Here is a 27221-nt window from a genome sequence, read left to right on the forward strand (position 1 = left end):
CATTGCTCTTATTCCTTATTTTATAAGAAATTGAATGTGGGCATCAGCACCAAAGTCTCACCCTACTCCTTGCTCCTCTCCCAGCTCCAACTTTTGGAATGTCAGCCAATTTTAACCTTTGGCAGAAAAATAGTCTCAAAGTGTCCTGTGTTTAAACATCAGCAGCTGAGCAATGGACTGGACAACTATTTTGTTTACAAATTGTAGCATGAGTGAAAAGCCATCAGCAGAAAATCTGTTAGATAAACATTCTCCACCATAACTGCTCCAACTGCCCATCTGGATGCCTACCTGGGCAACCTGCTCTATCGAACCTCCTTTGGCGGGACGGGGGGGGTGGTCCCAATGATCTCTTGAGATCCCTTCCAACCCCTACAATTCTGTGATTCTGTGATCTTCTTGAATTTTTATTTTATTTTTTTTAATTGGTTCTGGTCATGTTTCTTTGGCTGCGTAGGCATGGCTTCAATGCATCCAGAGCCATAGTTTCCATTAATTAGGACAAACTCCCAGGTTAAGCTAAGTATCTCTACTTTCAAGTACTTAGTCTGTAAGCCCAAGTTTCCGGTGCACAGTAAGTGGCCGGCACGGCTTCTCTTTACATTTCGATTACTACAGGTCTGAAGTTTTTGCAGAGGAGAAGTCTTCTTAATGGGTTTCCCTGACTACGGTAACAATGTACGTCCAAGGTGAAGCTACAAGACCCTTTTCTAGCACGGAAGCAGGGCAACTCAGCAACAGCTTTGTAATGCGTGTATACTGAACCCCCAGATCACATCTCTTTGCTCACATCATGTAGAGGTGAACTGATTGCAAATAAAATACTTACTGAAGGGTAACAACATTTACTCCAGGAACAGGGCGTTCAATCTCTAGGTCTCGCCGACTGAAAAAAAAGTGGAGAGGACAAACATTTTTGATACGCTGAAATTGAACATATATGTCCATCTTCTAATTTACAGAAAGCATGGGCACTCACATATGTTCATCTTATATATGCTGTAACCTCCATAAGTGATGGAGAACCACTTTTAGACTGAAACATCAATATCTTTGTTCAGTCCAAGTGTACCATCTTCCTCCCCACAAACACACAAGGACCTTCTCCCATAAGCAAACCACCTGAGATCCCTAAAGGTGTTGTCAAGCACAACTTTATACTGGGGGAAAACAAGTAACTCCACCACACAAGTAGTATTGGCTAAAAAAGAGCTGGACAGACTCTTAAAACAGTTTCCAGTTAGAAATCAGGTAAATGTATTTACCTGTTGTAAGAGTTGACAAAGAGATGAAGGTTGGTTTGATTCATATCATTAATAATATGCTGACGGTAAGTATGGATCAGGTCAGGGTTGCTGTGAATCTCTTCCTACAGGGGAGACAGAATCATTCAGAATAGGGGCTGTTTTCTGAAAGGATCTGAAGACATGGCACAGCAGTCGTGTATCAGACTCATCTCCACACAACAGGAGTGCACCCTTAGGGAAGGGACAACTTGCAACACTCAGTGGTTTCACCCAGAGTTAACATTAGCCTCTGACTGTAGTTCTACAGTTTTCAATTTGAGTTATCAGTGTGCTGTAATATCACAATCATACAATTGCAAAACGTTGTTGTAGTGCAGATGGTTACAGTCAAACAAGTGCGAGGTTTTAAAAGATTCAGGGTAAGAAGCTCCATAAATATTTCCAGGATAAAGCTGATGTTCAAAGCTTACAAACATATGTAATGTGGAACTCATTTTCACAATAATAAATAACTACGCTTCAAGGACTTAAATCACTAGCATTTTCAAACTGTTTGGTTCTATAGTCTTTACAGATTAGTTCCTTGTTCTTCTGGGATGGAGTTTTCCATTGCATTTACTAACAGTTTCAAGCCCAGCAATATGGCCTTATAAAATAGTGTTGAAATAGGTTTGCATTGAAGAGCAACGTTTCTCCTAGTAACCATTTTTCTCAGAGTTACAAGCATATTACGGTACAAAAGTCTTTGAGCAAATTCTTCTCAGAATGTTAGCACATACGATGCTTTACTCATGCTTAAGTATCAACTATCTAAACAGGGAGCTGCCACTTCTAGAGTTGTTATAAATGCAGTGTGCTTGAGTCTTTGGGACTCAACAAGCCTCACGGCAGTATACGCACTCCAAAGTGCTGGGAACACAAGTATTCATCCTATCCCACAGTTTAATTTTGTATTTTGTTGTTTAAGCAAAACGTTCTCCCCTCCTCCCAGCTCTAGGAGGTAAATATAGATGACTGAATATGTCAGAGGAATGTTTTGAACATGCTTACCTTTCCAAAAAGATGTGAAATGACCAAGTCTGGTAAAGCATTTGTCCAACCTGAAATCTGAACAACAGGATTATCTAAGTATCTGATATTAAAACAATCTTTGAACAATTCAAACCTTTTAATTACCCATAAGTAGACCAATAGATATTTCTCTGCTGCTCTTATGTACAATATCCTGGACTGATTTTTTTCCCTCGAATCCTACTATAAGACCATCAGGTATTGTTTAAGTTTCAAGGATGTCTTTACTAATGTGATTATGTAGGGAACACACTACCAGTGGCATGAGTATATACAGAATCACTCCCTGAAAGAATATTAAGCAAATCAGCCAGATATGTGTAATTTAACCAATCTTGTCCCTAGCAATCAACACAGAGTACTTTGGAGCTGGTCCCTAAGTACCATGGAGCTCTGGTGCTCACACAGCACATGGTCTTGATTTGGAAGGACAGAAGGATACAGGGGGCACATTGTACACATAAGGTTGCCAATAGCTAGGAGAGGTGGACAGCAGTGACACAGATGTGAAAGAATTTAATTATGGTGAGATATTGGATGAGATAACCAAAATGAGTCAACTGGTGTATCTCATTGTGGCAGAGATAATACATAAACTTCCAGATCAAACTTACCAAAATAAACTAGTATGCTAAACTATTTTTTTTTTTAAAAGAGTAATCAACATTGAAAAATGTTACATCCCTGCTTTGGAAAGTTTCTCCTAGTATTACAAGGCTGTCATTGCACTTAATATCTCCTTAAGACACTTAGAGTAGGTTGATCGTATGTGGTTAAAAGACAAAACACCAATTTTTGAACTTCTGTGTGTTTATAACAACTTCCATTCATCAAAACGTGACCCTGAATGATACAATAAGTGTATTCCATCAGCTTAACTTACAAAAACATTTTTTTCAGGGTGAGTGACATGTAATGTATCAATTATACCTATTTCTACATTAGCTCCAGGAGGCCATTTGAAACCAGCTCTTAACCTGTTTTCCCACATTGTAATCTTACAACTACAAAAGAATAAAGTGTACAGGGGCTCCTTTGTTTGTGAATATCACTTAAAAGTCTGATTGTACAGACAATCTGACCATTGTTACTGTAGCTAATGCCCTTTTGAGTCTTTTTAGCATCTAAGATTCAGCTAGATGACTAAAACCAGGAATATATTGTTTTGAATTTTTTTTTCTGTGCTCCAATTCACTTCTTGGACTATGCTTGTAAACAAAGCCACAGACAAGAAAAAAAATGTTACACTAAGATTGAAGTTTAATTGGAAGAAAATTGTTTCCAAAACTATTCCATGTCCAAGATAAAATATTTTTTTCATTACCAACTGTTAAGAATTGTCCGTACCCAGTAGCTCCATTATACCATAGGTATCTACTTCCTAGAAGTACCGATTTTTATTTTTATTTTTTAATCACTGGCCCTACAGGAGGTATGTTTGTAAATGGAAAAAATAAACCCAAAAGGAATTAGCCTGTGATATTTTGTGTCTGCAGCCAAACCTTGACACACAAGCTTGCCCAGCTCCTCATGCTGGACAGGTTCACAGTATGATTTATTTTTCTAACTTAAAAACGTTTACCTTTGTTGCTGCCCAGTCCATCCAACCTTCAGCACAAGGATTTACATTAATGAGAACTAATCCCTCCACCATGTCTGCATGGTTTAACTGAAAAAAAAAAAAAAAAAAAAAAAAGAAAGAAAGAAAAAAACACCTTTGAGTTAAGATTTATCTTGTGTCCTTAGCAAGCTGACAGTCAGCATAAAATTTAAATTAGCAAATTATCTCCTGGGAAGGAAGGTGGTAGGTCTACTTTTATCTTGCACAAAACAAGCATATGTATGGAAAAAAAATCATTAAAGCAATTCAACGGAGCAGCTGGAGAATATTAAGATTTAACTTCTTCTCCACCCTCAGTTTAAATAGAGAACTCCCATTAAAAAAACCTTCTGCAGACTAACAGGCCTTAAAATGGAAAATCTAGGTCTTCTGGATTAGCTATCCCGCAGACCATGATATTTCACTTAAAAGCCTGGCTGCTTACTTAGATAGACACAGTAGAGCAGGAAGTCTCTGCAGACCCTATGGAGGCAGCGATACATCTAGAAAATCAGGTTTGAGCCTTTAAGAAAGCTCCATGGAATGAAACTTACAGCAAATCTGGTCAGGATGTAGGCACCAGCTCCAGTTCCCATTCCAATAACAGTCTTCAGCCTGCACAGCAGTCGCATGTCATGAAATGGAAGAGACAAATCAGTAAGGGTGCACTGAAAATAAATAAAACCCTGTCGGCAGCCTTCCTCTTGCACATGCCAATGAAAGGACAGGTTGCACATTGGGCAAGCTGTGGACCCTCAGCAATGCCATTAGCCCCAGTAAGGAGCTTGCAGAGCAAATTGGGTTTCAGCAAATTCTTGGGTCTATGGTTCTCGTATATCGCAGTGCAGCAACAATCCTCACTTATCTTTAAGTAAATACACTGAGCAACCACAGCATTGTTCTGGTTCTGGAAAGAAATGGCTACTCTCTGCCTGAAAAACTTCTAAGATACAGTCCTGAGGTCTGCAGTCAAAACACAAGGCCCCCCACCCCAGGCTCCCCTGCCCTCCACGACAAAGCTATCAAACTGTGATGCTGATTCCTCTCTAGCAGGGAGCTGGCAGGGAAACCTCTTATGCTATCCAGCTGCTGGGGCAAGCAAGTTTAAACTTCATAACTAAGCAGGGCAGAGACAAACCAAATATTTGCATTCACTGAAATTGGATTTAAAGCACCACCTTCAAGGTCTTAGAAAATACATGGAAGGGGAGACTAGACAAAACCACTCAGAAAAGCAGGTTATACAATGTTATACAATGCTTTTAGGAAAATGCCTGGAGAAAGGTTTCATTCTCATTACAGTATTAAATTGAGGTTCTGTACGTACACTCCAGCTTAATTGATTTTCAAGATATTGACATTATGTTAGCATATTTTTTTAAGAGTACAGCAGAATTGCCAATAATGTGCCTTGGTTTAAGGAAAAAAAAGATGTTTCAAACAATACATTTGTTTTAAAAAGTTAGAGAGACCAGAAAAGTAAACTGGTCCAAAGTATTGTAACAACTAGTTTGCATGCTGAACAATGTCTAAATTCATGTGCTGGTCCGAGACAAAAGCTCCACCAGCAGCCCAGCCTATCTGTTCTCCAAGACTGCCTAACCCTGAATGTCAGATTTTCTCTCCTTAGTCTGAAAACCCACTGGAGGTGCCTACTTGCAGTCTTCACTACGCATCAGGAGCATTAGTTCCTCAGAGAAGGCACCTTTCTCATGCATAACTTCTGCTAAAACTAAGCTTTGAAGGAGGACACGTGACTAAACTTGCTGCAGGTACACAGCAAAGGAACACTGCCACCAGGTTGCTCAGCATCAGCAGTCTGGCATCTGTACTAGTAGTACAAGAGGCTTGAAGAGGCAGGAATGACCCCTAAAGACACTCAAGCCACAGAAACAAAACATTAAGTGTCTTCAGATGGGTCTACATTTTTTTCTACTAACCACACAGGAAAACGTGGGTTGTTACAGTGGGAAGAACAGATTGTCTGTGTCCTATCTCTGTCAGGGCTACACGCAAAAAGTACTGGAGGAAACCCCTAAATTATGCACATGTGATTTCACTCGAAGCTGCTTCCTGTTTAAAAATAAACAGACTTTTCAAAAATTGAAAGGCCAAAAAATAGGCTTCTTCAGAAACAAAGGCAAAAGAGCCAACTGTAATGGAAGAGTTAAAAAAAATAACCACAACCCTAACTATAGCAAAATGCCAGGAAGCCAGGCTGAAGCTTCAGGGGCAGAACAGAGGAATACCTGATCTTCCCTGCTCTTTCACTGTGCCACATAGAGAAGAACGAGTAATATAAGTCAGGAATTCTGCACTCACCCAAACTGTTTCAGGATTCCGGGAAGCATTTCAGCCAGCTGATCCATGGAGGGATATACGTACCTACAACAAATACGTGTTTGTGGAGTTACTACACACATTCAGTAGAGTAGGCTGGTGTATTTAGAGACACAGTGGTCACTGTAGATTTAATAACAAATGTGCCCATTACCAGATCATCAACAGCATGAACTGAATTTAAATCAGGAGCAAGCACAAGTAAGTGATTTAGCAGAAATATGTATGTACTCAATATGGTACTTTATGTGAGTTACAGGATGATAGTCTGGTCCAGCTAAAAGCAAAACAGACCATAATGAATCTCTTCCAATAAAAGTTAACATTAAAAATTTATTTAAGAGTTTGAACTTGAGAGGTGAGTTTCCAGCCACATTCGCCACATTTGTACTTTTGGTTCACCACAAAAAGGTTTCCCCATGTTGCAGAATCACAGACTACAGCAATGCAATCTAGATCTTTGGCAAATAGTTTGCATGCATATTTTCAGGGACACGCATTTCTGCAGCTATAAAATTAGGATTACTTTCTATTAATATTCATGGAGAAAATGAAGCCATAGAAAGGTCTATGAAGCTGTTGAAGAAGTTTGACAAACAGCTGTAAGTTAATGCTTCTGGTCTTCTGCAGAGTGGCAACAGAAGTCTGAGAGGATATATTTAACAAAACTTTGACTGAGCAGCACATGGAAAAAAAAAATCTACCCTAAGAAGCTGCAGAACATCTGCCTAGGATGCATACAAATTTCTGCTTTCCATCAGGACTATACCTAATGATTCTCTAGTCTCCCCCCACTCCCAAAAACAAAAAGAAAGTAAAGAAAGAACATTGCAAAACTACTTTACATTTTTTTCTTAGATTTTCTTGTTGGGAAAGTAAAGCTTGTCATGACTTTCAGCTGGAGGGCTAAGAGATAGTACAGCTTCTTGTGCTGTCATCATGATGATTAAGTAGTGGTCTTTACTAGCATAGACCATGATCTTTGCCCTATGCAGCTGACAACCCCGAAGTGTTAAGGCCTGTTCAGGACATGAGGGTTAAGATACTTAAAAGCTTTTGGTTCAAACAAATACAAAGGGAAGTGACTAAAATAGCTTTGTCACCTGCTTGGGTAGACAACTGGGCCATTGCAGTTAACACATGCTGAGCACCTGGCCCTTGATAACCTCCTCAGCCAGACTAGCTTAACAATTAAGAAGGTAAAAAGACTGGCTCATGCATTAGGGTACATACAAGCTCCTTAATACCTAGTTCTTACAGAACAACTGTCTCTTGACTTCTGCCCTCCCTTGGCACGTTGGCTGCTTCCTTCCTCAACCTCAAGCTGACTCCTGTCCAAGAGGCATCTTCAGGCAAACCATCTCATCTGACTAAATGGGACAAGTATTTTGGCAAAGACAGCACTTAACGACATTCAAGTTTCCAAGAGTTACAACATCATATATGATACATAGTCAGGAGGATGCAGTAATTTACAATATCCCAAGGGTTACATCACTTTGTTACTGTCCAGCCACTTGGACTTTCCAGTAAGCTTATCGAGTCTGTTTATCAACATCTACCATGCTGATATTTCCTAAAAGCCACAGACTTAGGAAAGACATGATATAGTACTAATGCCTATCTTGTTTATAGAAACAACTTAGGTTTGTATTTACTGTGAACTGGTAAAACAAAACAGAGCTCCAGAAAATTAGAAATAGAATGTGTCAGTGTTCAAAAGCCAACTACTCTTCTTTCTCCAATTGCTTTTCAATTAAATTGCTGATCAATGCTCTTTTTCCAGCCACTGAAAGAAGATAACTCTGAAAACATGGGCTGTTTTTGTGATAACTCACCCAGTTTGGAAAGATGGTGCGCCATCCTGCTGACCAGGTGCATCCACATGGCAAACCGCAAAGTGCTGAGTGATTTCCTGCATATCCTCAAAGTTGAACAGAGGATTGAAGCAAGTTTTATCTTGAAAAGGAAAAGAAAACATGGAATATTTGTGCTGAGAGGAAATATGTTCAATAGTAAGTCTGCATCTATAATAAAATCATTTATTTCATTAACGTTATCTCTGTTGAAACCTGGCCTGCAGTTAAGAAAAGTTTATTCAATCAGCTGAGCTATGTTATAGCCTGGAAAAAGTGACAATCCTTAATTTCTAAGGAGGAAAAAACAGTAAAGCCCCGCTACAAAGCAACCTCTGCAAAGTTGTTTTAATTCCTTGAAGAAAAAAAAAATGAAAAGCTCTCTCTTCACGGCTAGCTAAGGTTTATCCATGTTATTTTAGTCCTTGCCAGAAGTATTGGCTTGGTACCCCAAAATCTAAAGAAATCATTATTTATGCAAAGGTAAAATAGTCACAAAGTGCCATCAGAAATATTCATCCTGGGTTTTGGCTTAGGTAAAATTATCCATTTACTTGTCCAGTCATTTTTCTTTGGATTATGTCAAAACAGATGGAGAGAAAAGGTATCCAACTCTGAGATCGTGACTTGTGCTTTTGCCCAGATATTACAAGATAAACATTATATTCATGTCTCTCAAGGCAGGCAACTCAAGACAAAAGTGTCCTTTTGGGATACTTAATGCTGTAGGACCCAACTCTGAGATGATTTGATTTCTGATGTTTAATGAATATGAATGTAGGGAGAAGATTAGCATACTTTCCTCCTGGAGTGGAAAGCATGAACTCTGTAGCACCATCTTTAAGATGCATAGAAAACAGCTCAATATTTTGTATGTGTTTCTGAATGTCCTCTTACTACACAACATGCAAACAAAATCATTAGAGAACATACAATATTTTTAGCTAAAATCCAGCTTTAGGAGAATATATGAGTTAGGGATAAAGCTTCCTTGCCTTTTAGAAAGAGAGAAAGTTTATTCACCATACAGAGTTTGTGTCTCTAGAAAGAAAAATGTCTTATTCAGAGATGAGACCCAGATTAAGCTCTTCTGTGATCCACAGGAAAACCAAAATAAAGTAAGGCAGGTCTACTCAAAACAGGGAAAAAGATCTTTTTCTTATTAGCAATATCATCCCCTCTCCTCTCCAATCCAGGCTTTAAGGATTTGCAGACATTTTTAATTTTAAAATTCATATCTCATTAAGAAATAGCAAGTTGTATGAAGCAAACAGTACTGTGAAAAGAACAAACTTGAGCAGATCTGGACATATAGGTCATTATATTCTTAAATATGCTGGATAAGATAAAAGGCACAAAGTTATTTTATTAATACTGATTTGACATGCAATTCATATAAATGCACAGCAGCATAAGACTGGTTTTCAGACAGGAATCTACAAGCCAAAGCAATGGCAATGTCCTTATCAATCCTGCTGGCAACATAGAATCACAGAACAGCTTGGGTTGGAAGGGACCTCAAAGCCCATCCAGTTCCAACCACCCTGCCATGGGCAGGGACACCTCCCACCAGACCAGGTTGGCCAAAGCCCCTTCCAGCCTGGCCCTGAAAACTTCCAGAGATGAGACATCCCCAGCTCCTCTGGATAACTTGTCCCACTGCCTCACCACCCTCAGAGTAAAGAATTTCCTCCTCGTATCTAATCTAAATCTCCCCTCTTTTAGTTTAAAACCATTACTCTTTGTCCTATCACTGCACTTCCTGACAGAGTCCCTCCCCTGAGCTAACATAGCCTCAGCCATTCTCTACAGATATTTTTACAGCATTTATACAAAGTTGTTACACGCTACTAGGGATTGTTTTGCTCCCTTAAGTGAAAGATTCCAATTATTTACATTGGAAGGACAGAAACTGGGAATTAAGCTGTCTGTAAGAAAAATATTAGATTAGGCACGTTTGTATATAAAGGATAGTGCCATCTAACAGGTTGCAATGGACGCAAGTTAGCAAGGACCTGGGAAAGGTTTCCTAACCTCTGCAGCTTCCATACCTTTGACTACAGCAGTAGCGTTAAGTAACCAGGCCACTGCTGTGCTATAAAATAAAAAGCCTACTTACGATTCAGCCCAATGTCGTGGTAGGTGAGGATAGCAGGTCTGTTCCCTCTGGGAGTCCCACACATGGTGACATGGACCGAGCCATGCACAGTCTCCACATCTTGCTCCTGGTAAAGAACAAGGGGAATCTGTCAGCAGCTTGTCCAAGGGCTCTGATTAACACCCACCGCAGCAGTAGAGCTCCTGCCTTATCCCAGGGTTGTCTGTAGCCCCTCTGGCCCCAGGATCTCTGCAATTCCTGTGCTAACGCACCCCATGCCTCTCCACGGTGTGGGCTCTTTGCTGACGTTTTACACGTGGCTGTCATTTACTGCAGTCCGCAGACAACTACAAAAGCACTTAAACTGCAAGCTCTAACCAGATGCTGAGGAAACACTTTCTGACCACAGCAAAAGGCGGAGAGGAAAAAAAAAAAAAAGCAGTTCGGTGCAATGATGCCTAAAATAACAACAGCTTACAACTATGGCCAGCAGCAACCATTTGCAAAGGTGCAGGTTGCCAAAAGAAAACACTTCTGCTTTCTAGGAAAATGATTTTAACTGAGCAAGCAACTATTATTTCCCTAAAGAACAGGCTATTAAATAGCCTGTATTCACCATAAAGACTTATCATGCTCCGGGGCCTTGTGGTTATAGTAGCCTTCCCCAGTAAACACGACAGCTACATGTGTTAGCTTTATGGCTTGCTATTGTTTAGATCTAAGCACAAACCCAAATGAATAAAGTTTGCTACAGAATAGCATGGCTACACCTTTGATGTGATGATTAGCACAGAAACAACCTTTAAAAGCCCAGTGCTATTATTTGACATAACTGGATTATGTACTATTTAATGAGATTATAACACATTTAGTATCAAATCAGAGACACCCTCACTACCATCTTTTATTTACCGGATGTCTGTGTAGGTTAGAAAGACTTGGTGCATACTAACATCCTCAACATATGGAATAGTTTTCGTTTCTTTTACACTTGCTGTTAAGATAGGTATAAACAATTTGTTAGCTTGTCAATGTATTTAAAGGGAATCACAGAACAACAGTTGGCCATGACACATTTACAGTACTGTCACATTCACGTTATCAAAGCAGTATGTAGTTAGTAGCCAGCCTTAACATTTCATAAGAATGTTTTCTGTATAGGATACAGACATCAGTATACAGTACAGTATACAGTCTGCTCTGTGCTTACTTGACTTGCTCTGTGCAACAATGCCAGGAGACAAAGTCCAAGTTAAATTCAAATCTATTACAAATTATGCTGTAGAAATTAGCAGCATACAGCCTCTGCAAAAGCCTTTACAGAGGAAAACCCAGAAGCTCTTCAAAGATCTGAAGTATTGATTCAATCTAAATCTTGGCTCAGTCATTTCATACATGAAATATACCATACATTTTGTTGAAAATAAGGATACTAGGCAGCACCACACCACATTTCACCTATTTTCCTTGCAATTACACATTCAAATCAGTTTTGAGTTGCAAATATACAAAGACTCCCCCCTTCTCTTGAACAACAGGTGAGCTGTGTATCTCTGCTAGCTGAACTATACTATAACTAATGTTCGGCTTTTATGTCTCCTTAGAAATTAATTTCTCTGCATACTCACTGCATTATTTAGCAAGTAAGCTGTATCTTCCATATCCAGTACCATCTTTAGCAAAACAGGGTGATAAATCCAGCAAGTCAGACAGAAGACAGTAGCTGGTTTCTAATTTGCCCAAGCAGGAAACTGGGTTATATAGACAAGCTGCTATTCTGCATAGGCTTATGACTCCCATAATGCCTAGCTAGAAAAACCAAAACAGACTAATTCAGGACAACGTCATTCTTAAATAGGATTTGAGTCAGGTTTGACCACGAGAAGTGCTTATTCAACAGAGCTCAGACATCAAAGATGAACTAAGTCTCTGCCACATAATGTACAAACTGCCAACTTTCAAACCTGGGAATTAGTTATTAGTACTGGTTTTCCTGCTGTTGTTTCAGTTACGCTTTGATAAGCTTAGATTCATTTCAGATTTTGTTAACTCAAAAACTAAAAGACATCAAAAATATTCTGAATTAAATCAGTAGCAAGTTCTTTCCTATAAGCCAAGAGTAAAGTTGCCAATGAGAACACAAAAGTGCAGACTTTAAAAGCTTACTGTAAGTCAGAATGATTCTGTACAACAGCACAAGAAGAAAAAATCTGACATTAAGTAATTGAAATCTAGTATTTTCCAAACTAGATAAGCAATATTTAGTCTACAGCATTGCTACTTCAGTCATGCTAAAGTTAATGTAAGTTTCACTTTTAGTAGAAAATAGCATATTGTAGGTATATTCATTATTTAATATTCCAGAATGTATTTGCAGTAGCAATAGACAGCAATTAATAAAAATAGCAATTAATACTTTCAACATTCTACCTTCCTTCTGCATTTAATCATAGAACAATAGAATCATTTCAGATGGAAAAAGACCTCAAAAGATCATCTAGTCCAACCTAGGTAATTTAGTAATTTCAATACAAAGCATAAGAATTGATCGGCTGGGAACCTTAACACCAATAAGGAGAGTAAAACACATTCTACTAAATGTGGAGCATTGAAATTATTTCCTCCTCAGTCAGAGTCTAATGAGCATTTCATGTTGTCAGGTTTTTATTGTTGTGAATGCTAGGCCTTTCCAGCACTGAAAAACCTAGAACAGTTTTTCTGAGAAGAGCCCAGCTTTCAAGATTTGGGTTCTTCATCCTTTGCATGTGAAAAACAATCTGTTCATGCCAGATAAAGCCAGACACTTGAACCTGCACATCCCACTGACCTCCACAGCTAATCATTCTGGAACTAGAAACCTGAGACTAGTTCAAATTCAGTGTCAACTAAAAATAGTTCAGAGATGAACTGGAGACCGTACTCCTAATTACCGGCACCGTCAGTTTAATAATTGGTTTAATTCCTCATTATCTTCACAATAAGGCTTCTGTAATTCAAGAGTCTTGTGCTGTTTTCCGTTAGCATGAATTCTTAGCTACAAATACCCAGAAAGTTCTCCTAAAAAACAATTCAAGCCAGTTTCTTCAGTGATGTCAAAACAGTAACTCCACGTCCCTATTGATCCTATTAAAGATCAAGAGATTTGTCTACGTGATGTCGGGATGGATGTTTTCAAAACACAGAGCACTGAAAACAGATGGCAGCACATCCCAATCAACGTCAACATTGTAGTAAGAAGCTCTTCACCAACTGATTTGTATTAAAACACTATCTTAGAAAAACATCCAAGGTACACTAATCAGATAGAAGGATAAAGACAAGCATGCCATCTGTTCACATCTCTCACTTTAACAGAGGTGCAGCCTTTCCTTAGTGCCCTAAAAGCACACAAAAATACTCATGATACATGCAGTTTAAGAGGGGTTATTTTAGTTTGAAAGGAGTTGTTCCCTACTAAAGTGGATTTTCTCTTTTTGAAGTGATATTTTGTCATGCAATTAGAAGGGGGAAACAATTTAAGCGTTGATAGTACAAGAGAGTTTATTTATTCCTTCTCCCCTTTATCCTGGCTAAGGAAAACATGGATTGAGGAACACGTTTATGAACAGGTTGTTATTTTCTAAAGCATGGGATACTCAAACAAAACATTTTAGCTCTCTAAAAAGGAAAATCACACACATGGCCCATTTTGTTAAAACAATGTATTTTGTATTTTAAATAAAATACTGTATTCCACCAAGATTATTTTAAAGCTTTCAAAAATACTTAATCCCCAATTACTGTCTCATGCTTTTATTTAATTTAAATTATATTATGCCTTTTAAATACATTTCCCTTGTCTTACCTCAGAACTGAGAGAAAAGCTTCAGAGCTCTTTAAAAATTGGTAGGAGACAGTGTATTTTAAGTGCATTTTACTTGAGAAATTTAATATACTAATACCTGCTTATGCTATTTTTCACGTTTTTTTCCCTTCATATCTTGAAGATGAAAAGCATTTGAGCTTTTAATGTGGAATTACAATGCTGTATTTCAAATCCCCCTTATCCTAGTTATTTTTTCTCTAGCTTTTTCTACTCTAAAACAATTATTTGAATTAATTCTGCTAAAATCCCAATGCCCACCCTTCCAGGTACTTATTTATTCGTTACACTTAATTAAAACTTATTTTAAATTAACAGTATTATGAAAAGTTTCTCCAGTTTGGGTTGTGAGTTGGATACTTTAGTATCACGACCTTAGGTTTAAATGCAAGCAATTCTGTTAAGGTAGAAGCCAGGACATTTTTTGGATTGTTTCTATATGTACCTGTTACACAAGCAACAAAAACTTTTGGTACAGGAACTGTAGTAGATGATTGTAATAGTTCTGCACAGGGATTCTTCCTAGTCCACTTAGCACAGGGTCACACTGCAAAACACAAAACCTCCACTGTCCCCCCTTCCTTTCCTTCAGAGATCTGAAACAATGAGGAAACCCACATCCAATAAAGTGAAAAGCCCCCAAAACTACAGCCATCATTCCATGAGGACCAGTCGACTTGTCTCCCATTGCAAGGTGACTCTTTCCTTCTCTCCTTGAAGGCAGGAGGACAAGGGAAAGCAGAAATGGCTGTTGCATGCCGATGAATACAGATGACCATGAGCCCTGAACTGCAAGGTACAAACTCATCTCTGCCACCTACAGCTGCCACATAGCTCAAACTTTTGCTTTGTTATTTAGAAAGCAGTCTCCTGACTGACTGCTCATTTCTAAAATATAAAGCCAAGGGAATGCACACACTGATAAGGACTCAGTCCTCCTTCGACTCCAATACTACCAGGTAAGAGAACAGGCAAATATATTAAAATGCAAATACAATAAAAATGTACTTGGCATTAAGCCAACATAAAACAGCACAGGGCATGCTGCCCTGCACTAATGGATCATGAATTGTGCTAGAACAGGTTTGGTGAGGAACACTCCCCTTCCTGGGAGGCAGTAACTTCACTCACATTTTTAGGTAGGTGCCACAGACAGAAATACTGACAGAGAGTATGGACGGGTGGTACATCGGAGCTGTCAGTTCTTCCATTCACCTCTTGTCTTGGCCATCCCCTAGTAACTCTGTGAAAGCTTTCCTCCAGAAAATAAGCACACATATCTTGCAATTTGGAGGATGATATTCTGTTATACAGTGGGTGACTTCAAAAATAGAAAGTATGTTTTAACTCAAGTCTGTCTAAAATAGCATGCAAAATAAGAGCCTACTTCTTTCCAAATCTGAATAACTAGATGAAATGTATTCTTGGAACAAAACCACCTGATGGACAGCCACTACTTTTCACTAGTGGCAGAAACAAAATTATTTGAACATTACTTAGCTTCTCTGCAAAAGGACCAAGCAAGTGATACGGTGGACATCTACATACATATATAGACACATAGATACTATATGAGAAACTCCATTCTACCAGGTCCTGAGAATGTCCTGTCCTGTCCAGGTGCCTCCTTCTCCCAAACATGGCTCATGAGACAGGTTGTTCATTAAGCTCATTTGTTAGTTTCAGTGTCAGCCCTAAGTTACCTGGATCCTCCAGAGACGCCCAAAAGCTTATCTAATGAACTAAGCATTCAAAGCACTCACAACAGCTTCAAACCACTTTTTTCATAGGTCAACCACAAAGAAACTTAAAGACACATAGGTAGGGTTTTTGTGGTTTTAAGCACCAAAGCTAAGGCTCCTTTCCAGTAGTAGTTCTTAAAATAACAGATTGAGGCTGTTCTCACACATTTTTCCTTCTTGAACTAGAACAACCAAAGATTAAAGTCTAAGAAAGAAAGATCATTAAAAAAGCAAGAGCTGGCAGAGCAAGGCTAAATGACAAGAACCACAGGCCAGGATTAGCGACATTTAATCCAAAACATGGGGAAAAAAAACAAAATGGCTTAGAGAATTTGATCTTGCAAGTTAAAAATCTATATATACACATGGTTTACAAGCCAAGCAAATTTATTCCAAGAATAGAAATGAAATACAGGTCACTTCTTGATTTTAATCAAAATGTTGGAGTATTCCTGTTCACAGACTTAATCCGTGATTCAGATTTATTTAGAACAAGTGGTCAATCTGGGACAAAACAGTGAGCTTCTCCCAAGCTGTGATCAGTCCTGCAGGAAGTCTGATGAGGAGAATTTTAACTTACATTTTTCAAGACTTCAGGCAGTGGATTTCATCATTAGAAAGGATGAATGCAGGACTAATATGAACTGTATTTTTGCTACATAAGTAAGTGCCATTGAAAAACGGTGAGATGTTTGAGAGAGTTGCCTCTCCTGGTTTCCAAGGAAAAGACTGTTGCATTTCTGCTAGATTTTTAACCAATTTGCACAGCACTGAATAACAAATAGAGAAGTATTAATAAAGCGCAACATGTCACAATGTTCAACAGGGTTATTTTTAAAGGACCTCCACTTGCACATACAAGAGACTAGAAAAACTCAATAGCTTTCCTCATTCCTGCATGATCTACCTCCCTCCTTACACCCCTTTGATAGACAACCAGCAAGCTTCATTGCTCAACTCATACTCCTTGTCCCCAGTGATGGGAATTCAGTGCTCACTCTTCTTGTCAAGGCAGGTACATGTTCACTGTTGTCTCTCTCAGTTCAAACCAGCCTCACTTCAACACCAATGCATTTCCTTATTTGCAGTTTAAGAACCATCAAGAACAAAATTCAGTTGTAATCCCAAACAGAGATAAAATAATGCAAAGAGGGAGCTAAAAGAATTATAAAGTCACCTCTCAAAAACAAGACATCTGAGGAAAATGGAAAGATACCATTTGACCTGGCAGTGCACTTTATGCATGTTTATGTGCTGGCTGTAAATAAATATACGGAAACTGCCGTCATTCTTGGTATGGGCAAAACTGATTGCTTAGTGCCTTCCCCCAGTCCCCACGTTTCAGGAATCTTTTGGAAACTTTTAATGGCATAATGGGATACACTGAGAGGGACATTTCCTCAGAGGAAATGCAAGCACACCACTAATGAAAGCAAATTAACTGGGGAAATTGTGTGTTCATGTGGGAGGAGTATATTTTGCTTTCACTGTCATTGCTAAAGAATCTTTCTGTTAGCAAGAACAGAGCTGCTTGCAACTCATTCACCTCTTTTGGATGAGGCTTTCCCAGCTTTAGTTTGAAAAGACCTCCTGCAGTCCCCTTCATATCATTGCGTAAGAACCCCATTCAGACCCTGTCTCACAACTACAGTACTTTTGATGAGCAGTCACTTATTTCTGCTCACATTTTGCCGTTTTCTCAAATGTCAATTCAGTTTCCCTTTATACAACAACAACGAAAAAGAATAGCTTTACTTGCCTGAACGTCAAAGTCTGGTAGGAGCCGAGTGATAGCCTGTGAAGAGATTTTAAAACATTAATTCATTTAACTTTTGCAGTTACAAAAATCTGCACTTGCATATACAATCTGACACATGTTCTAACCCACTGGTTCTGCAGCAGAGAGTTCTGTCACATACTCTTCACTCAATGAATAGTTTTCTTGCTAAATATCAAAATTCACCCAAGAGCTTTACCCACTCATCACCACAGATTATGAAAGCAGTAAAATAATAGTCTGTAGAAGAGTAAAATAAAGTACAAAAACTGGTACAGGTGAAGTTATTGCTGGAGTCACTGGACAAGTCATAACAATAAAAATTGAACATTTCTCTGTTGCTTGTGGTAGCCACATGACTGCCAACAGCTCACTTAGGTCCTGTCTAGGATGGAAAGTCTTTGAACATGCCCTGTGTTCTTGCAAGATGCACTTGTTTCTGGGATTTGGTTGTGTGATGTGGAAGGTTGGAAGGGTTTTACCCAGCCAAAATTAAAACTTCTTATGCTCGGGAGGCTGGCTGGACAAGAAGAATTCCATTCCAACCTGTGAGTGGCCATTGCTGTTATTGAGAAGCTCCTATGCCTGCCCTGTATCTCCACCAAAAAAGGAGTAATGCAACATCCTCCCCACCTCCATAACCTCAAGGAAGAAATGTCTTAAAGTCACCTCCACCTATTAAAATGCAAGTAAGAAGTTAGTTAGCTTCAGTGGGGGTATGAACAAAGTAGGAAGAGCACTTCTCACGCTGCAGACTATGGCAGGGAAGCCAAAGCCTGAGAAAGTAGTACAGAGATAAAAACAAAAGTTTAGAAACCTGGCAAGGAGATCATGCAGTCCCAGAATCCCACATAAATTAAGGACAAAAGATGTCAGAAGCAATGTAACTGCTGTTAATACCATCTCAGATGATGGACTTCAAAGCATTGCAATACAACCCACAATTACGACACATCTCTAGATCCATGAGATTTAGGTAATTAAGTAGCATCATGTATATGCAAACAGGTATCTGAGGAGCTGACTGAGCTTGTGGAAGTCATTTTACACAGCCTGAACACAAGACTTGAAGTTCACTCTTTACAGACTGTTTTTAATCTTGAACAATGTACTGACTTATGGCATCCATCTAGACAGTGTATGAAATAAGAATCCATCACCGTTCAGAAACCTAGTACACAATAAGCCAGGATGCAACTTCAGAGAGCGTCATGCACTCAACACCAACTCCATGACTAACCCTAGCCCGTGCTGAGTGTCCTTCAGGGCAATCATTTTTTTTCCCACTTTCTCAAAATACATTAACAAACTTCCTTCACTCTGTGATAAGAATGGCCTCACAGGTGATCAAACCAGAGTAACTCAGCTAGTCTCTCCACGTAGACAAAAATTAAGGCAACTGTGAACAAAAGCATACAGGGTTCCTTGTCAAGATACCAAGTTTTCATCTACATGCTACAGAAACCCAGAAAGTTCTTCAGTGTTTTAAGACATTTCTGAACTTTGAAGCAAAGACATTTCATTAATATTAGGACTTCTCCTTTGTTATGTGGCTACAGAACAACATTGGCATTAAAAAGGGGTCTTAGTTTCTGAAGTTTGAGTGGTACTTTCACTGGTACCCAGACAAGCTCTGCTTTCATGCAATGTTCTTGGCAAAGAAACTGTGTTTAAAGTTTCTCTTTCCATTTCATTACATTCATAAGTAGAAATCATTTTCTGAAGTGTTTACCCAAAAAAAAAAATCAGGAAATAAAAACTGAAAGTAGTAGATAAAGCAATGAGCAATCCAAGTGTAGAAATCCGAAAAAAACCCTCACCACATTTATATACAACATTGTTGAGAATTACAGTCATTGAGAACAAAAGAAATATCTTAGCTTTGATTCAAGAAAAAAGCTAAGATTTTCCTTCAAATATTCCACTGAATTAATATGCAATGAACATGCACAGGGTATGACCACCATTGAACAGAGTCAGACGGCCAGTGACCCCAGACACTGTGGGCAGAGGTTTGGAGAAAAATATTGCAAAAAACAAATGGAAAGACGCACAATTGAGTTATGACAAAAAGAAAAAAAAAAAAAAAAAAGACCTCCTGCAGATGTTTCTGTGCTGCAGTCCCAGAGGCATGGCCATAGCTTGTGCACCCCCAGCTGGCTGCAGACCTGGTAAGAGTGTGTCTGTAACAACTCATAGCTCAGGACAACCTGAGCAGACTAGATGGGGCAGAGGTACCCAGAGGAAATGTAAAGGCACTCTCTGCGTATCTGCACCTCTTTGACAGACAGCAGATAGAGCAAAGCTTGTATCTCTGCATTGAGGTGTCTACATGCATAGATGAGTTTGGCCAGCTGGAATTGTTCAAAATAGTTAAAGACACTCAGAGCTGTCATTATTCAGAAAAAAAAAAAAAAAAAGAAAAAAAAGAAAAAATCACTAGATCTGATTAGAGAAACACAAAACCAAAAACTGAGAAAGCAGTAAATAAAACTTAATTTTGCCTTATTATTAAAACACCCCTCTCCTTGCATTTTCAGTTTCTCTTGTCTATTTTTCCACAGAAAAAAAAAGTTTTTGATAGAACTAAGAATACATGTGCAGTTCCAACAGTAACCCTGAAATAAGACAGACATGCTCTAAAGAGCTTTAAAGTAATTACCTCTTCCTTCTCCACCAGAGGTTTCACCTCTGCGAGGTGGGCATCCTGGAACTCTGTTGACATGGTCAGTAGCTGGTATCTGTTAAGACGAAATAAGATTTGTTTTCAGCTTGCACCGAAGATTAAATATAGAAACAAATAAATTTCCATCCACCTCCACTACCACCTGATATCTCAGGTTATAGTTTAAAAGACCTTTGCAAGAAGGTTATGAATCTGTTGTAAAATGCCTCCCTGGTTTATTTATACACATGCTCCTGCAGAACAAGAGATTAAAAAAAAGTTAACGCTGCAAGATCGAAACAAAGCTTTGGCAGCTTCAGAACTGAAGATGCTGAAGAAAATGGGGCAGGGACCAGCACAACTCATAGCATACAATCACATGACAACTATTGTTTCACAGGTGAAAGGCGGCATAACCAAATCTGCTCAAACGCCTTCTCTTGAGCTTTAATACTCATCTCTGCAACTCTTTTCTTAGATGCAGACTCCATCTCCAAGATCTCTACTTTAAGCAAATTGAATTGGCTGTTCATTAGCACAATTTTACTCTTGTACCAGTGTGCTCCGTTCTTTGGGACAGAAACATCCTCCTTAATCTAAACAAACCAAGTAGTAGCAAGTACTGAGTAAAACCAATATTCCTTTAATTACACACCAACAAGATGTATGCAATAACACTATTTTCAAACTCAAAGAAGGAAACAAGACTACTGTATCCTGCCCTAGGAAAGGAACAGCAACACACTACCCAGGCCTTGTCTGTGGAAAGCTTAACAGGGCACATGGATGTGGCAGAACCTGAAGGACTGTGAAGTCGAGGAAATTCTTTTTTACAGTTTCATTTATGTAGTCAGATGTAAGATGTTGAATATATTTTGCCAATAGAAATCTTTTGACTAAACTGCACCCACATTCCCAGCACACTTGCACCACCCTGAGTGTGCAGACAGACCTCAGGTTCTAGCTCACACTTCCATGCTTTTGGCCAGACGCCTCCTTAATCTTAAAATGTAACTGTTTGAACTAAATTCGTGTTTTAACAAGGCTTATATTTAAGTGCTTAGGAAATTTTCTGCCAAAGGGCGGAAACAACCACTATAGCCCCAGAGCAGACGACTGCTGAGACAAACGGAGCAGCAAACTCTTCTGCAGATGTAGCACACTTTCTGCATTTTGACCAAGCTGTACTTCAGTCCAGTGAATGTATCAGTCCAAAGAGGGAGTTAAGGAAGAATGGCATGTTTTCATTCACAGAGATAAAGGGCAGAGGCAGAAGGCTGTTCTTTGTGAAGCTCAGATGAATGACCACAAGCAGTTCTCAAAAGAGATACTGAAAGTGTTTTAACAGCAAAATGACAAATACAGAAGTCGATGAATATTTGTTACATATCCTCTTGCCTGCTGGAGAAATTAATGCCATGTTGTTTTTGTGCATCTTTAGATACAATGGTAATTTTATTAAATATTGGTGTGTTTTATTTTTGTGTCGTTATTTCTTAAGAAAAGTTTAGAATCATCTCAACCGAAGGGTACGAATGGGTACTCATAAACCAAAGCGGAAGTCTTTAACATGTTTAGGAATTACTGACTAAGTGCAACTGTAAACATTTCAATTATTAACAATTTTTATCAAGAGGGATACAGAATAATAAAAATGATTCTTTAAACCATGATTTCCCACCTCCTGATTTAAAACTGACTTAAGTTAATCAACCCTGTTTGCATAAACAACCTAGTGCTCAGGAAGGGCTGTGAAGCTCCCAGGAGCATTCTACTATGAGCATTCTTTATTATGAGGGTGGTGAGGCACTGGAACAGGCTGCTCAGAGAGGCTGTGGATGTCCCACCTCTAGAGGTGTGGTAGGTCAGGTTGGATGGGGTCCTGGGTGACCTGATCTAGTGGGTGGGATCCCTGTCAATGGCATGGGGCTTGGAACTAGATGATCTTTAATGCCCATTCCAACCCAAATCATTCTATGATTCTATGATTTTATGATTCAAGAGCTGGCAGTATCATTTTACTCAGCCCTATGGGTTTACTCCATGCATTTTTTCCTGGGCTATAGTGAGAAAGTTTGCAGGATGTTGGGATGCTGCAGGAAGCCATGCAGCAGCAGGCATTGATTAAGAGAGAATGCTGAACAAACACTGGTGTCCATGAATGCACAAACGGCTTCAGATTTTAGGAAACCTTCTTGGAAGCTGTACAACTGGAGGAATTTTTTGGCAAAGAATTAGGATGGGGATTTTAAGCTTAGAGAAATACTTCATGGGTATTTAACTCCACCAACTGAGGCCTGGGGGGCAGAAGCAAAACTGTCCCCATCCCCAGTAATTTGTAATCCAAATTTACAACAAGGCACCAGAGCTACTTAAACAGTCAGGAAATTCAAGACAGAGTTAATTCCCCAGCACTCACTCTGGTTCACCCTTTTTCTCCAGGTTTCCTATTAAGTTTTGCCCGTTAAAGCTTTTAATCATAAAGAACAAGCAAAACCAAGTTTGCCAAAGTTTCAAGCAACTGAAAGTGACACTTTAGAAACAGTGTTACATATTTTTAAAATTGTAGCTATCTATGCAGTGTAGCATTCTACACAGTAAGCAATTATGTATGGCAGAAAAGGAAAATGAATGTTGCTGCAGTATTTTGAGGTCAAAAATATTCAAAAATATTTACATGCAACTAGCTGCCTTTTTTTTTTTTTTTTTTCCCTTGAATTGGTAATTATGTGAATATAGAAATAGCACCTTAAGATTACACTTCACTCTTCAATACAGGCTAGAAGTACAAGAGATTTTTCATGTTTTCTCTGTGCAGGAGGAAAGTAAGAAGCCAGGCTCCCTGCAGTTTTCCAGTAAGAAGTGGCTCAAGGAACAAAGCCACAGCTAGTGTTTGTGGAAGAAAGTTGTTTACCCAGGACAGCTTCAGATTTTCAGGGAGTCACAGCATTGACTACAAATGACCAAAAAACTGTGCCAAAAAGAACAACATGGATGCCTTTTATAGCCTTAAAAAACAATCCTGTTTTCATAATAGTTCAAAGTTGTTGCTCTATGTTTCCGAAAGAACCAGCACTAGGAAGTGCTGACCAGCAGATTACACTACTGCCATCAAGCCTGCTGAACAAAAGCCCAACGTGCACCACGTTCTCACTTTTGGAACGATACCAGATCTTCAAGCCACATTATGTTTTCAGATCAGGCATTTACAAGCCCTGGGTTCTCCCTCTGCATCAGGAATACCTGAAACATTCCCACCAAGGAACAACTTTGTGATAAGCCAGCACAACAGCACATTATTTGTTCACGAGAGCTGGCAAGCAAAGCTCTGCGCTATCTGACACCATTGTAAAAACCATCTTATTTTCCAAAGAGAAAGATGCTGGAGAAGTGGTTTTTATACCAACCATGTTCAGCACAAATTTTATAATCTCTAAATAGGTGCTTTGTGCTCCCCCCTTACGTGACAGGGTAGCTTGAAGCTATTGTAACTGCATAACTTTCCTAAATAGATAACCATACAAGCATTCCTTTATACCCATGTCAAAAGCACTTGTCTCACAGAAGTATTCAAAATACAAAGTTCATTTATATCTGCAAGCATTAGTGTAAAGTTTCCAACTTGGAGAAAAACAAGTTTTTTCACTCCACTTGGCCAACTCAGCCTGCAAAGAAGCCCTGAGTTCTCCCCTCCTGGATGAGCCACCTCCACCCAGTGAACTACCACTACCTTGTACCCAGCTGTCAGCTGAATCCACTACAGATGCAGCTCAGAGGATTAAGTTTTAAAGCAATCATTCTTCTGACTAAGAAAAAATAAAGGTTTAAGACACCTTTGCAACTGGAAAACTGCTTTAAAACTGATCGCATATCTGACTTTGCCAACTAGCAGGAAGAGCAGCAAACAAGCCTAAGGAAGCAAGGGGAGCATAGGGAAAGGTGAAGTCATCTGTGCAATACCGTGTTCACTAATTTAATTCAAATAGACTTATGTTTACCCATTCCAGCCCAAACCCACTGCTCCGAAAATGCCAGACTGTCCTAACTAAGGCTAGTAGCTCTGAAATAATTTTACTGAGCCTGGTTATTTTGCTCTTAACAATTCAGAATATACCCCCTGTCCCTCCATACCATTGCTGGAGCCTTGTTTTGTAAGCAGTGGATACAGGATTGATGAGCAGTCTGGCTTTTCACAACAGGGATCCCAACAAAGGAGCTAAGAAGCCACATGCCAGGTTGTCCATCCTCAGACACCATCAGTGGTGCAATCATACGTACCAAACACTAGATAATCGTAATATACATGATTTATCTCATTCCAAGCACAGAAACCAAACAAGTTCAAAAATCCCTCACTTCAAACATTTCTCTGCTAAAGACAAACACAGGGATGTTCATGCCACAAGGTGCATCAACCAGCAGGATGGTCTCACATCCATGGAAGACTGAGGGTACCACTACAAGCACTATAGGACTTACCTCTGCACTGATATCCAACCTTTTTGTTTTTTTTCCATGGTATTGTGGAAAACAAAGAACAGGAAAAGGCTCCTGCCTGAATGCTTCATAAAGAAGGCAATTTCCTCAAAGCAGCTTGTTTAAACACTGGCAGTAGATATTATTCTCCTTTTGAGACATAATACTGATGTACAAAAAGCTAACCTCACCACAACAGCCTGACACCATTTCGACCACAGGCTGAGCAAGCAGGAGGGACATCACTTTACACATAGGATTAAATACTCATGAGCTTTTAATGGCAAAGAGAGGAGGGAGAAGGCCATGGGCTCTGAAGGTGATGGCCCCCAAGCACTGGCGTTGCTCTCTTTTGACAGAGAGGGACAATGTAAGACTTGGACCCAGGGCCACAGGCTGGAGGCATTTCCAGGTTGGCAACATCACTCAGTGCTTCAACATCTAAAAGCTCCAAGTGTCCTAAGAGGCACTAAAGAGTCCTCAAGCACTAAAGCAGGTAGGAATCTGGGGCTCTGTTATTCTGCAGCAGCTCAAAGCCTTACTAAACAAGCAGGACTGGGGCCAGGAGGTAGAAAACTAACATCTCCAGAGCTCTGAAAAAGGTGACTAGCAACGACACCCATCGAGTCCAGGTCAGAAAAATAACCAAGCAGCTCAGGCCTCTGACAGCTAAGCAAAGAAAGTTACTGTGACTTTCAAAAAGCATTTGCAACCTTACATGTGCTGAATTAGACTTTTTCCAGTGATTAACACTAAGTGCTGTAAACTAGTCTGACTGTAAATTGGAGAGGAACTTGAAAAAAAAATGTCTCCACTGCACAGGAACAAGTGGACTTCACTTAATAGCAAGTGTATGGTTATGCTCCACAATGCATGCTCTCATTAAGCACGATTTACATTTCAGATATTTCATAATAAACTTGACAAATCTAATTTTCCTGTTTATCATTTGTTTGAAAATTAATCATCTTGCAAGCATCCAAAACAGTTCATGCATAAGCATCTGCCCACACTATGCCCTGTTTAAGCTATTCTTTGTTACAGGCTCTGGTGTCACGAGGTCCTTTGTGTACTGTCTGACTACTGATTTTCTCTGACATAGTTTCACACAATAAATCATGAAAGAGGTTTTAATGGAAATGACTCTTACAGAGAGATCCTCCCTTTAAAAAAAACATGACTTTTGAGGGTTACATAGCATCCGACTAAGACGTTTGAACAGCAAGTGTCAAAAGTTGAAGTTACTCAGCTACCTGGGAATCGCTGCTTCACCTTAGCCTTTAGTTACTACATGATCTTCTTGATTTGCAACTAAAAGTTAATAACCTGACAAAAAGGAAGCTTAGGAGTGAAACCCTTACAACACTTAAACTTTCAAATCAAAAAAGGTGATGAACTAAAGCATATTTTTAAATGTACTAATATCAGGAAACTGAACCAATTATGCTGCCTCAGGGTGGCAGGGTACACTCTGGTTCAAAGATGTCCTGCGCATCACTGTTACCCAGCCTTCTTAAAGCACAGCACACTGCTGGCCCTCAATTTAATTATTTTTGTTGTTTCTAGCCTATTTGATTTTATTTCTTTTTTAAACCCTTTTGTGAGTTACTCCACAATCATATTTTAGTGGAAATTAAAGCTCAAGATGATGTCAGGAAAAAAAAAAAAAAAAAAAAGGAAGGTTCTTAATAGCATAATGGAGCATAACAACAGTTTTCAAAGACAAAAATAAGTAGGGCTTAAAGTTTTAGACATTTTAACATTTAGATTTATGCTGTGTGCTAATCAATCTGATTAGGAAACTGAGATGCTTTAGCCAAGAGCTTGAGTCCTGTGCCAAGTAACAGCCAAGTTAAGCCACAAGGAGAAAACTGTGATGATGGAGCCAAAAACTGATCTTTTGATGGGCTTCTGTGAGCACCACCTGGGTGCAGGACCACGGCACTCCCTGCAGCTACACTTGCCTGTGGCTTCATCATACCCCAGTGGTTAGAAAACTCCAGGCTAGTCTTTAATCCTTTTGTTCTGGCTGTTTCACTTGTGTGGTGGCTGGCACAGGCACCTGTATAGGCACAGAGCTGTTCTGCTACAACCACTCTAGGATCAGACAGAGCCTTTGAACTGCCAGTTCCTCAGACCAGGGATTGGTTACTCTTCACATGCACGATACGCTCCAGCAGCTGAGCACTGATAAGGGAATCAAAACAACGTTAACTGGAAGCAACCCCTTTCTCTAGTCCACAGATGTTGAGCAAAACTGCAGAAAACTGTTGCAACTGTGCTGTTTGCACAATACGCTTGCTGGGGGATGCAATGAAAAATGTTCCTTGGAAAGCTTGAGGTCCACCCATGCTTCATGGGAGTAAAAACTGACACTGGGAAGGGTCACAGTGCTAGCCAAAAGACATGCCTTCCATCCCCCTCTCCCCTATGCTGGACACCCCTACCTCTTCCACAATATAATGGGCCTCTGCCATAGTTCTAGTT

The 27221-nt window shown here is 39.4% G+C and overlaps 1 protein-coding gene across 1 annotated transcript in view; it reads right to left on the reverse strand.

Moving 5' to 3' along the window:
• NDRG1 (N-myc downstream regulated 1) overlaps positions 1–27221 on the reverse strand; it is a 42858-nt gene that overhangs the window by 6581 nt on the left and 9056 nt on the right. Inside the window, 10 exon segments of the mRNA XM_048049918.2 lie at positions 830–886; positions 1266–1369; positions 2298–2354; positions 3901–3987; positions 4473–4533; positions 6241–6303; positions 8097–8217; positions 10234–10339; positions 17576–17611; positions 20256–20334. Of these exon segments, the coding sequence (XP_047905875.2) occupies positions 830–886; positions 1266–1369; positions 2298–2354; positions 3901–3987; positions 4473–4533; positions 6241–6303; positions 8097–8217; positions 10234–10339; positions 17576–17611; positions 20256–20318 (755 nt within the window). The 5' untranslated portion in view covers positions 20319–20334.

This window comes from Anser cygnoides, chromosome 2 (assembly GCF_040182565.1).
Source record: "Anser cygnoides isolate HZ-2024a breed goose chromosome 2, Taihu_goose_T2T_genome, whole genome shotgun sequence".
Classification (NCBI taxonomy): domain Eukaryota; kingdom Metazoa; phylum Chordata; class Aves; order Anseriformes; family Anatidae; genus Anser; species Anser cygnoides.